At 55.1% G+C, this 14,340-nt stretch overlaps 1 protein-coding gene across 1 annotated transcript in view; it reads right to left on the minus strand.

Annotated features, from left to right (window-relative positions):
* Window positions 1-4,169: 4,169 nt before the first annotated feature.
* Window positions 4,170-14,340, minus strand: part of Trpv4 (transient receptor potential cation channel subfamily V member 4) — a 32,411-nt gene continuing 22,240 nt past the window's right edge. The window contains exons 7-16 of the mRNA XM_042669622.1: window positions 13,802-13,981; window positions 12,439-12,597; window positions 12,151-12,243; window positions 11,837-11,910; window positions 11,003-11,168; window positions 10,687-10,753; window positions 8,887-9,203; window positions 6,361-6,488; window positions 5,997-6,118; window positions 4,170-4,811 (exon numbers count right to left, since the gene is read on the minus strand). Coding sequence (XP_042525556.1) covers window positions 4,654-4,811; window positions 5,997-6,118; window positions 6,361-6,488; window positions 8,887-9,203; window positions 10,687-10,753; window positions 11,003-11,168; window positions 11,837-11,910; window positions 12,151-12,243; window positions 12,439-12,597; window positions 13,802-13,981 — 1,464 coding nt within the window. The 3' untranslated portion in view covers window positions 4,170-4,653. The remainder of the gene's footprint in view (window positions 4,812-5,996; window positions 6,119-6,360; window positions 6,489-8,886; window positions 9,204-10,686; window positions 10,754-11,002; window positions 11,169-11,836; window positions 11,911-12,150; window positions 12,244-12,438; window positions 12,598-13,801; window positions 13,982-14,340) is intronic.

Here is a 14,340-nt window from a genome sequence, read left to right on the forward strand (position 1 = left end):
AGCCCCAGCACCTGCACAAACAATAACCGCCCCTCCCAGCCTAACCACTGATGGCCTGACTCTTGCTCCTGATCCCTGGGGGTCGGGTTTCCATGGCCCACTCCTGTCCTATGACTCCCTCCCTCCCTCTGGCTTCTGTCTTAAAAGCTTGAAATAAAACTCTCCCCTTTGTCCCCAGTGACGCTGGATTCCTCAAAAATAAAAGGCAGGAGGAGCTTGATTCTCACATAAATCCCTTTGCCAGGAAGCCAAAAATGTCTAACAGCATGAGGCCGGGAGCAGTAAATCTCCCATGCAAACCACCCAGGCACGCCTGCATCTTTGGGCGAGGCTCGGTGCCGGCTGCCGAGAAGAGATCCCGTTGGGAAATGTCACAAGTGTGCATTCGGAGGAGACGAATGGTATGGTTGAATATGGCTTTTGATTAAATAAAATCCCCAGCATTCATGTAAAACAATAATAACAGCTAATAATAACAGGGCATGTAATAATGAACCATTCATAGACATAAGAGGTAATTGTTCAATTAAGAGCCGAGAGTTCCTAAGACTGTCTTTTCTGATGGGATCCTTTGTTTAGGCCTCGGGTAGCACTAATTATTTCCCAGTAGTGCTTTAAACTTAGGGGGGAAAAAAGCCCTCCTGTCAAAGATGACATACAAGTGCTTTATCATTATTAAATACACATATGCGCACATAATAAGAAACCCTTATTGGAATGAAGTTAGGGGGTCTGTTAGGGGGCGGGCAGGAAATAAGAGCCAGCAGGCTGGGGGACTTAGTAACTAAGTGGCAGATGACAACCAGGCCCCATCCATCAGCTCTCATCACTTAGAAGCCAGAGAGTCTGAGGGCAGAATGCCCAGGTTCGAATCCCACCTCCACTACTTACCAGCCGGGTTGATGCCCAGGGCAAATCATCTCTTCTCCATTTTCTCAGCTAAATACACAATGCCGTAGTCTGTCTGGCGTTTGGCTTCCAGGGGATTCACCCTTCCCTCTAGCCACTGAAGATTGCTGCCCGCACTTTTTTAAAAGCCACGAAAACCGGGCAGCGCGCAGGACGCCTTGTGTGGCAGCGTTAGAGTTCCTCTGAGCTTGGGGGTCATGTGGCTCATCCTCCCCTAGGCTTTCCATTGGTCAACACAAGTCACATGGCCAGGCCCAGGTGTGGGAGGTTAGGCCCCACAGAGCCTTGATGTAGCTGGATCAGGGACTGGGCTATGAGGGTGAAGCTCAGGTGTCCACCTTCCAACCTTGAGCTTCAGGGACAAGCGAACTTCCCCGTTCTCTGTCCTCACTGTCTGGGAAAAGCTAACTCCACTCCTAGCACCACGGGTGACCAACGAACCCAGCGCTGACCAATCAGAGAGCATATGGGGTCCCTGCCCACAGGGATTGGCTCAGGAAGAGGACACATGACCCCCAACTGCTCAGGTAAGAAGTAGAGTCTGGAGACTGGTTGGGAGGGCTGAGGAAAAGCAGCTCTTCCCTGCCCCCAGTTTCCCAGGCCAACGCCTTGGGAGAGCTGCCACCACACAGGGCAGAGACACACAGGGAGACACTCCTGATCGTGTCATTGGAAGCCAGGATCCAGCCACGCCTGAAGTCTGAAATGCCTAGTCTTTTTCAATCCCATAAACCAGTCATGTACTTACACTCAAGCAAGCCAAAACACAGAGATGAATGAATCCCAACTTTGCTGGCTAACACCTGTAATGCCAGCAGCTCAGGAGGCTGAGGTAGGAGGAAGGTGACTTGGAGGACAGCCTAGGCTATATAACAGGACCCTGCCTCAAAATAACAGCAGCAAAGAGAAAACAAGAGACATTAGTGAGTGTTGAAAGGGCATTAAGTCCACAAAAGGACAAACAAAACGGGATCCGATGCCCAGTTATTCACCCAAAAGTATTTTGGCCTGCCACCATACATGTCCTGAACTTGGAAGAAAACTGAAAGATCATCTTTAAGATTTTTTTTTTGAGTCATTCTTGAAATGTAGCCCAAGCTGGCCTTGAATTTGAGATCTTCCTGCCTCAGCCTCCTGAGCGCTGGGATTACAGATGTGCACTACCACAGTCAGCCATCTTTAAGACTGTACTGGATCTTCTAGCCTGTTTGAAGCCCTAGATTCAAAGCCAAGCACTGAAGAGGAAAAGCAGGAAGGAAAGTCCGTGAGACTCTTATCTCCAGTTAATCAGCAAAAAGCTAGAAGTGGCACTGTGGCTCAAGTGGCAGAGTGCTAGCCTTGAGCACAAAAGCTCAGGGACTGCTCCCAGGCCTTATGTCTCAGTACTAGCACCAAACACACACAAAAGAAAAAAAAGAAAGGAGAAAAGGAAGCAAGCTAAAGGCCATCAGAGGAAAGGTTTCTCCTCCATAAGACAGAAGCCATCTTTCCCCCTCCCCCTTTTTCAGATGTGATGCCTGGATCTGGGGCGCCATCTTGCGACCTTGAGGGAAGCCCGAGTAAGGAAAAGGCCAGTCCGACCAGCAGGCATGCCTCACAGGGACAAATAGTTGGAAATCAACAGCAAATACCCGTGTTTAAAGAATCAGAGTCCCAGGGCTGGGAAGGTGGCTCAGTGGTAGAGCGCTTGCCTTGCATGCCTGAGGCCCTGGGTTCGATTCCTTAGCAGCACCACATAAGCAAAAAGAAAAAAGCTAGAAGTGGTGCTGTGGCTCAAGTGGTAGAGCGCTAGCCTTGAGCTGAAGAGCTGAGGGACAGCGCCCAGGCCCAGAGTTCAGGCCCCACAACCAGACCCCTAAAAAAAAAAAAAAAGAATCAGAGTCCCTGCATTAACCAGCGAAATGGCCTCACTAACTCAGGATGTCTCCATCTAAAATGATGCACATTCTTTTTACACTCGACCTTGGCCAAAAAGCCAAGAAGCCATAAAATTGTCCTTTCTCTCTTTTTTCTTTTTGTTGGTTGTGGGGCTGGAACTCTAGGCCTGGGCACTGTTCCTCAGCTCTTCAGCTCAAGGCGAGTGCTCTACCATTTGAGCCACAGCTCCAGTTCTGGTTTTCTGGTGGTTCACTCGAGATAAGAGTCTTTCAGACTTTCTTGACCTGGCTGGCTTTGAACCGAGATCCTCAGATCTCAGCCTCCTGAGTAGCTAGGATGACAGGCGTGAGCCACCGGTGCCCAGTCATCCTTTTTTTTTTTTTTATTCAGTAGGAGTTTTCTGTGACTGGTCTCTCAGATCACATAACTTCATAGAAACATTACAGTCACCAACAGGTGCTACCAGCTCACATCTGTAAACCTAGCTACTCGGGAGGTAAAGGTGAGGACTGAGGATCAAGATTTGAAGCCAGCTCAAGTAGGAAAGTCCGTAAAACTCATCTGCAGTTAAGCATCAAAAAGCCGGAAGTGGAGATGTGGCTCAAGTGGTAGATATCAGCCTTGAGCAAGAAAGACAAATGAGAGTCCTTGAGTTCAAACCCCAGTACAGGCACAAAATAAACAAAAGTACAGGCAAAAATAAAAATAAACAATAAGGAAGGGAAGGGGAGTTAGGGGAGGGGAGTGGAGGAGGGAGGGAGGGTGGGAGGGAGTGAGGAAGGAAGGAAGGAAGGAAGGAAGGAAGGAAGGAAGGAAGGAAGGAAGGAAGGAAGGAAGGATACAGTCAGTGTCCCCTCTGCTTTGAAAAGCTCAGGAAACACTTGATCTACACAAAGTCAGGAGTTTAGCACTTCCTTAGGCAAGGCCAGAATCCAGCTCTTCTCTCATGCAGAGCTTTCTAGAATCTTCCACTTTCCTTTCTCCCTTCCCTATCCCCAGCCCAAGGACACCCAAGGCAAAGGCCTCCCCTCATCTCCAGATCCTTCCAGGAAAGGCCCAGGCGGCCACCTTGCCTCCTGATCCAGCCTGGGAGAGCCCGCAACCCGGAGGACAAGTGTTTTCCCGGCGGCCAGGTGGGAAAAGACAGAAGAATGAGCCCTGCTCCGCCCTGGCCTCTGCCCCTCCCGGGCGCGGCCGCGTCCTGGCTCAGCGGCGGGGCGGGCTCGGGCATGCTGTGAGTCCACTCGTGGACCCCCTTTTCTGAGGACTGGATGAGGACCCACTCTGGTGCTCAAGTGGGAGGCGGAGGCCTGGCACCCCCCAAAAAGCCAGGCTGTCTGGAGCTCCCCCGCCCCACCAGCACCCCACCACCTCCTCCACCATCAGACACGAGCATTTATTGAGCACCGACAATGCCAGACACTCTGCAGGACGCACGGAAAGCCAGGGCCACCCGATGGCCGGGCTGCAGCAAAGCCCCCGCCTGGCCCTGCCCATCCATGCTGGCGAGGTGTAGGCTGGCATGGGGGGCTCGGCTGGGTGCACCCAACACCAGGGGCCAAGGCCCCTGCGGGTTGCAGCAGCACAGCTTTCCTGAGAGCAATAAATAACGGAGATGCGGAGCGGGGCGGGGCGGGGCCCGCGGCGGCTTATGTGACTCCATGGGAGTGAAACAGCTAGCCGGGCCCCTTCCCCGGGGGTAAGCAGAGCTGGGGACCAGAGGGTCCTGGGGCCACCCCAGCACCTCCATCAGCCCTCACCTCTGGGGGGATTTCAGGGGGGTTCAGGGGCCACCCAGGAGGGGCCACGGAAATGCAGGGGACCAAAATGAGCAGGTGCACGGAGCAGATCGGGCTGCTACACCCTCTACAGCGGGGCGTCCTCGGTCCTCCATCTTGGGGGGTAACTCTGCTGGTGGCCATCACAGTTGGGGTTCCCCATGTTGTCGAGAGGTACCACGACCTCATCCGGGCTCGAGTTCTTGTTCAGCTCCACCACGCGGGGCACCACCGAGGACCAACGATCTGGACATGAGCGTGGAGATGTCAGGGTTGGAGGTGTGTGCATGCATTAAGCACCACCGCATACTGGTGTTCTAAAGTCAGCAAGTAGGGGCGGTGCTATGTCTACTTTACAGAGCGAGAAATGGGATCAGAGAGGTCAGCGGCCTGCCCAGATGAGCACAGCAAGGCAGGGAGTAAGCAGGACTAAGACTAGACCAGCATGTCATAGCCATGACCTCTCCATCAGGGTCTCTGCCACTGAAGGTTTTGTGGAAAAGCTGGGTGCTGATGCCTCACATTTGTAATCCTAGCTACTTAGGAGGCTGAGATCTGAGGACTGCAGTTTGAAGGCAGCCCAGGCAGGAAAAATCTGTTAGCACTCTTTCTCTCCAATTAGCAAGAAGAAGAAAAAAGAAAAAAAAATGCTGGTGTCTCATGCCTGTCATCCTAGCTACTCAGGAGGCTGAGATCTGAGGATCACTGTTCGAAGTCTGGGCAGGAAAGTCTGTGAGACTCATCTCCAATGAACCACCAGAAAACCGGAGGTGGCGCTGTGGCTCAAATAGTAGAGCACTCCGTTGAGCTGAGGAGCTGAGGGACAGTGCCCAGGCCCAGAGTTCAAAACCCACGACCAAAACAAAACAAAACAAAAAATCCTAAAAACCCAAAAACACACAAAAACTCCACAAAGCAGAGAATGGTTCAGGTCAAGCCTGGCATGAAAAAGTCAAGCGAGAAGGCGAGGTCCTGAGTTCAAGTCCCCAGAGCACAAAACAAAAGGTTTAGTGGAAAAACTGGAAGGATTTCTTCATGGTGGATCTAGTGGAAGGTCATCCGCTGCCCTGTGCCAGGCCCAGCCACAGCAGGCTGAGCCAGGTAGAGCCATGCTAAGCCACCACACCAAGCTGGGGTCCAAGCCTATAAGCCCGGCCACTCGGGCAGCTGAGATCTGAGAATCGAGGCTGAAGGCCAGCCCAGAGCAGACCAATCCACCAGCCTCCTCCAACTCACCAGCCCCAAAGCTGGAAGTGGAGGTGTGATTCGCGAGGTAGAGTGCCAGCCGTGAGCGCAAAGCCATGCCAGGGTGCCCCACATTCGCCAGCAGCCGAGCACAGCCACCCCACTTTCCTGTTCTTCAGACAGGGACCCCGAAGCGCCGGGCAGAGGGCAGGGCGGCGTGGGGGGCGCGGCTCAGGCTCCACTCACCCCTCCGCAGGCGCCCCACGGTGTGCGAGAGGCCGTAGTACTGGTAGGTCTCGCTCTTGCCCGGGTCCTCATTGATGATGCCCAAGTTCTGGTTCCAGTGAGACCAGTTCACCTCATCCACCCTGGGGGGGCAAAGCGGCGGTGGGCCCGGCGATCCCCACCCCCAGGATGGGCTACAGGGGGCTGCTGGAAACCCGAGGCGGGGGTCGGTGTCCCCGGCTTCTTCCTCTCCCGGCAGGGCTCCCTGCGGCGGCTTTGGGGAGCACGCGCCCCAGGAGGCCGGCCGACGCGGGGCCCTGCGGGCCTCAGTGGCTCCGGAAGTTAAAGTGCCGTGGACACGGGGGACGCAGGGCCCCAAGCTCACCTGAAGCACCACCTGCGATCCGGGGTGCCGTCCGAGCTCTTGCCCACGGTCACCATCTCCCCGGAGCGGAAGGCCTTCCGCAGGAACACCGGGAAGGAGCGCTCGATGTCCAGGATGGTGGTGGCCCACTGCGGGGAGGAGGGCAGGGCGTGAGCCCGGCCAGCGCCTCGGCCCGGCGGACGCGGCCCAGGGCCAGGGCGGCAGGGAACGAGGCTTCATTAACTCGCCCGCTGCCCAGGTGGGAAAGCAACTGAGCCAGGGGACCAAGGTGCAGAGGCCCCGGTACACCGGGAGGGCGGGGCCGGGAACACCGAGGGGCGGGGCCGGGAACACCGAGGGGCGGGGCCGGGAACACCGAGGGGCGGGGCCGGGAACACAGAGGGGCGGTGCCGGGAACACGGGAGGGCGGGGCTGGAAACACGGGAGGGCGGGGCCGGGAACACGAGAGGGCGGGGCCGGGAACACCGAGGGGCGGGGCCTGGAACACCGAGGGGCGGGGCCGGGAACACCGAGGGGCGGGGCCGGGAACACCGAGGGGCGGGGCCCAGGAAACACCAGGGAGGGGCGGGGCCAGGAACACGGGAGGGCGGGGCCGGGAACACGGGAGGGCGGGGCCGGGAACACTGGGAGGGCGGGGCCGGGAACACTGGGAGGGCGGGGCCGGGAACACCGAGGGGAGGGGCGGGGCCGGGAACACCGAGGGGAGGGGCGGGGCCTGGAACACCGAGGGGCGGGGCCGGGAACACGGGAGGGCGGGGTCAGGAACACCAAGGAGGGGAGGGGCCGGGAACACCAAGGAGGGGAGGGGCCGGGAACACGGGAGGGCGGGGCCGGGAACACCGGGAGGGCGGGGCCGGGAACACTGGGAGGGCGGGGCCGGGAACACCGAGGGGAGGGGCGGGGCCTGGAACACCGAGGGGCGGGACCGGGAACACCGAGGAGGGGCGGGGCCAGGAACACCGGGGAGGGGCGGGGCCTGGGGCAAATCAAGCAGGAGAACCCTGCACCAGGGGCAGCCGCCTCTCATCCACCAAGGTCTGCCAGCAGGAGAAAGGAACCCCACCCCCCACCCCAGGCCCCATGACACTTCCAACCAAAAGGCCAAAAATCTGGAGTTCTAGGACTAATGTCTTCATTTTAAAATGCAGGCACTAGTGGCTCACAGCTGTAATACCCTAGCTTCTCAGGAGGCTGAGAGCTGAGGATCACGGTTCAAAGCCAGCCCAGGCAGGAAAGTCCATGAGACTCTTACCTCCAATTAACCCCCAGAAAACCGGACACGGTGCTGTGACTCAAAGTGATAGAGCACTAGTCGAGCAAAAGAGCTCAGGGGCAGTACCCAGGCCTCTGAGTTCAAGCCCCATTATCCACAAAAATAATAATAATCCTGTCTGTTGTCTTCTTTGTTTCTTTTTTTGTCAATCTTGGGGCTTGAACTCTGGGCCTGAGTGCGGTCCCTCAGCTCTTCAGCTCAAAGCAAGTGCTCTACCAGTTGAGCCACAGCACCGCTTAATAATAATCCTGAATATTTAAAAAAGTGACCCTTTGGCTGGGCAGACCCAGTTCACAGGCGGCTAGTTTGCATCCTGTGACTAGTGCCCAGAGGGGAAACAGGCCCTAGGAAGTAGGCTGTGTGGGTAAAAGTTAAGAGCAGGCCGGCAGAGCTTCTTTCACGTTGAGTGTGACATAAAGATGAAATAAAAATTAAACGTATTAAGTAGTTCTAAAAAAAAGTTCACATGCCGGGAACAAGCCCCCAGTTCACACCAGTGGCATCTGGGCTTTGGGAAGGGATTGGGATCAGATGAAGCCATGTGATAGCGTTAGTGGCAGAGTGGCAGAGCACCTGCTTCACAAGCTCGGCCCAAGGCCCTCACCAGAGGCAGCGCCATGCTCCTGGACATCCCAGCCTCTGGAGGTGTCAGCCAAATAAACCTCTATTCTTTTTTATTTTATTTTTACTGGGGCTTGAACTCAAAATCTGTGACTTGCTAGGCAGGTGCTCTACTGTTGGGCCACACCTCCAGGACTTTTTTGCATTAGTTATTTTTGAGGTAAGGTCTTACTTTCTTGTTTTTGTTTTTGTCGGCCATGGGGCTTGAACTCAGGGTCTGGGCACCACCCCTGAGCTTCTTTTGCTCAAGGCTAGGGTTCTAGCCCTTTGATCCTCTGCGCCACTTCTGGTTTTCTGGTGGTTAAGTGGAGATAAGAGTCTCACAGACAAGATCCTCAGACCTCAGCTTCCTGAGTAGCTGGGATTTCCAAGCATGAGCCCCCCAGGCCTGACATCACAGGCCTTTCGTTACAGCGACTCAAGCTGGACTAGGGTAACGAGCGTGTCCTGTGATGGCAGGGGTCACGCAGTCACAGTGGGCAGGGCCATCTGGGTCCTGTGAGCTCCTCAAATTCACCAGGAATCTCCAGGACATAGACAGCAGCTTTGGCTGCCCCCATTGTAGGGATGGGGAAATGGAGGCAGAGTGGCTCCAAGGGTCATGAGGAGGAGGAATGGGTCCCAGGCCTCACCTGTAGCTTCCAGATGTGCTTGCTCTCCTTGGACACCTGGCCCACCGTCTCCCCCATGAGGGCGATGAGCATGTTGAGCAGAAGCACGAAGGTGAGGATGATGTAGGTGATGAGCAGGATGATGAAGACCACGGGGTACTTGGTGCTGCTCAGCATCTCCAGGTCGCCCATGCCGATGGTCAGCTTGAAGAGGTCCAGGAGGAAGGCGCTGAAGGTCTCGCTGTCGCGGCATGATGGGTACGTGGGCACTGTGCAGTTGGTCTGGTCCTCGTTGCACACCTTCATGTTGGCACACGGGTTCAGCAGGGAGACCAGGGCTGCGGGGGAGGACCGGGGTGGCCTTTGCTGAGCATGCGGACACTGGCTGAGACACTGGGCGTCAGTCTCCATGGTCTCTCCCCCATGGCCTAAGCCACTGGAATCCCAGCATGCCCCAGTGTGGCATCATGTGGGTGCTAGTCTTTACCCATGGCCTTCAGTGCTTGCCAGCCTCTCCCACAGGAACCAGAGTCTACTTCCACCCCGGGCTGGCTTTGGACTTCCCTTGGCCAGTACAGTGGGACAGCAGAGATTCTGTACGAGGTACTGGGTTTGAGTACTTCTGCCCATCTTTTAGGAATCCTTATGTCCACACAAGAACAAGCTTGCTAGCTAGAGGCTGAGGGTCGGAATGGGAGACAGCCAGGTCTCCCAAGCGAGGCCAAGCTAGGTAGAGCAGGGACTGCTCAAGATTAGCCATACCACTGGATGCTGGTGGCTCATGCCTGTAATCTTAGCTACTCAGGAGGCTGGGAGCTGAGGATCATGGTTCAAAGCCAGCCCGGGCAGGAAAGTCCATGAGACTCTTATCTCCAATTAACCACCAGAAAACCAACTGTGGCGCAGTGGCTCACCTTGAGCTGAAGAGCTCAGGGACAGCGCCCAGGCCCAGAGTCAAGCCCCATAACGGACAAAAGAAAAAAAAATTAGCCATACCTGTCCTGGGTCAGCATGGCCACCAGACTCACCCGTCACCCACGAGCAATCATAATAAATGGCTGTTTGAAGTCACTCATGTCCTGGTGGCTGTCCTTATATTAATGGCTAACATGGTAGTGATTTCAGTTACCAGCTTTGGAACTTGGACCTCTCTATGCCTTGGTTTCCTCTGTGTGTGTGTGTGTGTGCGTGCGTGCGTGTGTGTGTGTGCACGTGCGTGTGTGTGTGTGTGCGCACGCGTGTGTGTGTGCGTGCGTGCGTGCGTGCGTGTGTGTGTGTGTGCGCGCGCGTGTGTGTGTGTGTGTGCGCGCGTGCGTGTGTGTGTGTGTGCGTGCGTGTGTGTGTGTGTGTGTGCGTGTGTGTGTGTGTGTGTGTGTGTGTGTGTGTGTGTGTGGTGGGTGAGTATATGTATACTGGGACTTGAATTCATAGCCTGAGTGCTGTCCCTTAGCTCTTTTACTCAAAGTTAGTGCTCTACGACTTGAGCCACAGCTCTACTTGTAGCTTTTTGCTGGTTTATTGGAGATAAGAGTCTCATGGGCTTTCTTGCCTGGGCTGGCTTTGAATCATAATCCTCACATCTCAGCCTCCTGAGTAGCTACAGGTGTGAGGCATCGACTCCCCCCCACCCCCACCCCGCCCCGGCCTCAGGGTCCTTATATGTAAAAAGGGAAACAGATTTGGGACGGGAACTGACTGAGGCAGGGCGGGAGCGCCCTGCCTGGTACACACATCTCAGGGCTTCTGCTGTCTTCAGCCCATGATGGCTACTGCTCGTGCCTTGTGCCGCTCTGGCTGGCCCACCCAGCGCCCAGCACTCACCTGAGGCATAGCCAATCATGAAGAGCAAGTAGACAAGCAGAAAGCGGAACAGGTCCTTGAAGAGGATCTAAAGCCCCCAGTGGGGTTGTAGAGACAAAGAGGAGACCCATGGTTGCTTGCTTTCCCCCTCCTCCACTTCAAACCTCGTTCCCAACCCCACCTGTCCCTCCCTGCACTCAGACCCTGCCAGCTCCCCCCCCCCCCCCCCCCCCCCCCGCCAGGGCCTGCCTCATCAGATCTGCAGGCATGTAAGTCCCACACAGGGTGACTGTGGCTGTCTGCAGGACACACGTTCCCACAAGGCCCTGCCCTGTACCTTCTGGATCATGATGCTATAGGTCCCCGTCAGCTTCAGCCCGCGGGTGAAGTAAAGGGCATTCATCCAGCCCAGGACCAGCGCAAAGACCATCACGGCCAGGTAGGCCTCAATCCCTGCCAGGTAGAGAGCCGCCGAGACTATCACCAGCACGGAGTAGATGAAGCTGCAGGGCAGCAGAGACCATCAAAGGGACAGAGGAGAGAGAAGGGACAATGTCAGCCTGGAAGGGGAGATGTGTCCCCACATCCTTCAGAATACTAGGTCATCCCAATTATTTTCTAGCCACCCCCAACCTCCCCCCCAACAGAAACAAAGTAAATTATCTGGGCTTCTCAGCATTCCCTTAAAATGCTCAAGTAATGAGGAATTAAAGTCATGTGTGTACTGGCCTGAAGTGATACTCTTTGGAATTGCTACAGAAAGATCTGGTGGTGTTCAGTGCAGATTTTATTGCTAAGTGAATTTCATCACTCTCTACTACTCTAAGGAATGGAAAAGATGTAGCACACAGGCTGCCACTCCCACATCCTGTACCCTAGGCAGACATCATCAATCACAGCCAGCCTGAAACGTAGTACACAAATAGTCTCAACATTCTCAACCCTGGCATGCCGGGCAGACATTAGTAATCACTCTCCCCCATAAGAAGTTAAGATTACATCAGTGTTTATGGTAACTCCCCAGCCACCCAAGAATTAGCTTAGGCAGGAAACTTCACTCATTGCCTGACCTTGGCCTTGCACTGACTTTGGATCAGGGTAGAGTCACCTCTCCCCACATTCTGAATAACCACCCTAACCCAGAAGCTGCTGCCCCAGGTCCTCCACTCACTAGAGCAGCTGGAAGGAGCCATCGATGAAGAGAGAATTGACACCAGGGCATTTCTTCATGAACAAGTCTTTGATCTGGAAGAGGGGAGGAGGCCTGTGGCAGGGGTGGAGCCAGGGGGAAGGGAGGAGGTGGAGGAGAGGGAGAGGGGAAGAGAAGAAGACGAGGTGGAAAGGAGTGAGGCAGAGTACAGGGCAGAGAAGAGACCATGAGACATCTGTCTGTTGCTGGGAAAGAGCAGAGCGGAGAACTCGGGGCTGGAGGCGAAGGTGGAGGGGAGTGATCCAGGAGGAGGCAGAGGCCGGGTGGAGACTCACATTGGTGAAGAAGAAGAGGACTCCGGTGAAGAGCGTGAGGATCTCACCCGCCATCCGCAGGTAGTCTGCCGTGGTGTGGTAAGGATAGGGAGGCTGGGGAGCAGGCACACCAAGTCCTCACCTGCTCTTCCTACTTCTGCCCCAGATCCAGATGTCGCCCAACGGCCTAAACCTCTGGATCCTGTGCAGCCTCCTCCCTTGGCTCCCTCCTGGGCCTCCAGCAGGGGACTCCAGCCCTGGCCCAGCCTAGTGCCCATCCCAGCTCCCCACTGGCTCCTGCACACTCACAGTGCCCTCTAGCGGCTGGTAGTAGGCAGTGAGGGTAAAGATGACCATGGCGCACAGGTAGGAGACCACATTGATGTAGAAGGAGACCGCCCCGAACTTGCGCCACTTGTCCCGCAACAGTTCATTGATGGGCTCCACGGCCAGCATCTCGTGGCGGTTCTGTGAGGAGCAGGGTGAAGACATCTTTTGGATGTCCAATATGCCTTCCCGCCCGCTATTCTCTGGGCTCTTCCTTCCCAACCTGTTTTCTGGATACACCTGAGAGTTTGCAGGGAACTGGTCATGTATTCAGAATCAGCCCCAAACTTCTGGGCTCGGTATTTGTGGTTCTACCCAGATCTGTTTCAGTTTACCCTTCCACCCTATACTAGCATCATAGAGCCAGAGCCAGAAAAGCCCTCCAAGAATATCCATGTTCCCAAATGGTCCTCAAAGTCCAACCTGTAAGTTGTACTGGGCTGCTGGCAGTAAAAATCACCTGTGCAACTTACTAAAAGTATACATTCCTGGTCTCAAAATGAGAAATGATTGGCTCGTCGCAATTCTCCATGTCTGGGCCCAGAGCAGACATCAATAATTGAGCTCTACACGATAGCGCTGTGTATAGTTCCCTGGATAGACAAAAGTAACCAATCCACTTGCACCAAGGGAGGCTGAATCTGTAAGCTCCAGTCTAAATCAAGTCGGATGAGGGAAATGGGATTCTACAGAAGAAGCCCGGCTCACAGACAGAGCCAAGAAGCAGTGGAGCAGGGCTGGAGGGGAGCCAATCACACCTGTTCCTCAATTCTGCATTTTCTGCCCCATCTCTGTGGCATCCTGTCCGATGGTTTGCTAGGTTCAAGTGGCGATGCTATTGTGGACCATTCCTCATAGTCAGAGGCAGGAACCACATCAGAGAGTGTCACACTTAGGACCAATATTCAATGACACAGAACAATGTTCATAAAATACTACACGAAAAAAGAAGAGCTTCCAGAAGGTCACATTATGGCCACTAATAATAATAGCTGACACCTAGTGCTTACTCATGCCAGGCCTTTTTTACATAACTCATTTGGTCCTGACAACTCTAGAGGATTACCCTTCCCCCTGGGTTACAACTAAGAGGCTGACAGACTCTCTGAGAGGCTGAGCTGTTCATCCTGAGTCACACAGTTGTGACTAAGCCAGGATCCCAATCGATCTCTCCTTACCTGTCTTCCCACCAGTCTTGCTCATTTTCCTAAGTGCTGGACACAGTTCTGGGTGCTTAGTTGGCACCTTCTGTTATACTCACAGAGCCTCACTTTGGGGGGGGGGGAAGATCACAGAGGCCACATCCCTGCTTGCTGCCACCCCCTTCCCTCCACCTGGTGCCTACCTCGATCTTGCTGTTGTACACCAGGATCTCCAGCACAGAGGCCTCCTCCCCGCACGTGTCCAGGGAGGAGAGGTCGTAGAGTGAGGAGTACACAGGCCCGTATGCCCAGTCCTTGAACTTGCGAGACAGGTGCCGTGTGTCCTCGTCCGTCACCTCCCGCCGTATGATGTGTTGGAAGATCTGCCAAGGGAATGGCCACCCCTCAGCCCCTCTCAGGGGAGGACGGGGGGCGGGGCGGGGGGGGGGACCAGCAGGGCTCAGCAGGTGTCAACTACTCAGAGACCAGAATGAGGGAGGGGAGGCCATGGTGCTCTTCACTGGATCAGAGCAACAAAGACTCCATCTTAGCAGAACGGTTGTGACCATGAGGATCCTATGACCACTCTACTATCCCAGGCTCGCACACAGGGAAACTGAGGCCTAGAGATGGTGGGATGTGCCCTGAGGGGTGTAGCATAAACCAACATCAGAATGTAACCACAGGTTTCATGTACTGTCTAAAGACCCTGGTATAAATGTGATTTTTAAATGGTGGTTGT

This window comes from Dipodomys spectabilis, unplaced genomic scaffold (genome assembly GCF_019054845.1).
Source record: "Dipodomys spectabilis isolate Male_0828 unplaced genomic scaffold, ASM1905484v1 ptg000499l, whole genome shotgun sequence".
Lineage (NCBI taxonomy): Eukaryota > Metazoa > Chordata > Mammalia > Rodentia > Heteromyidae > Dipodomys > Dipodomys spectabilis.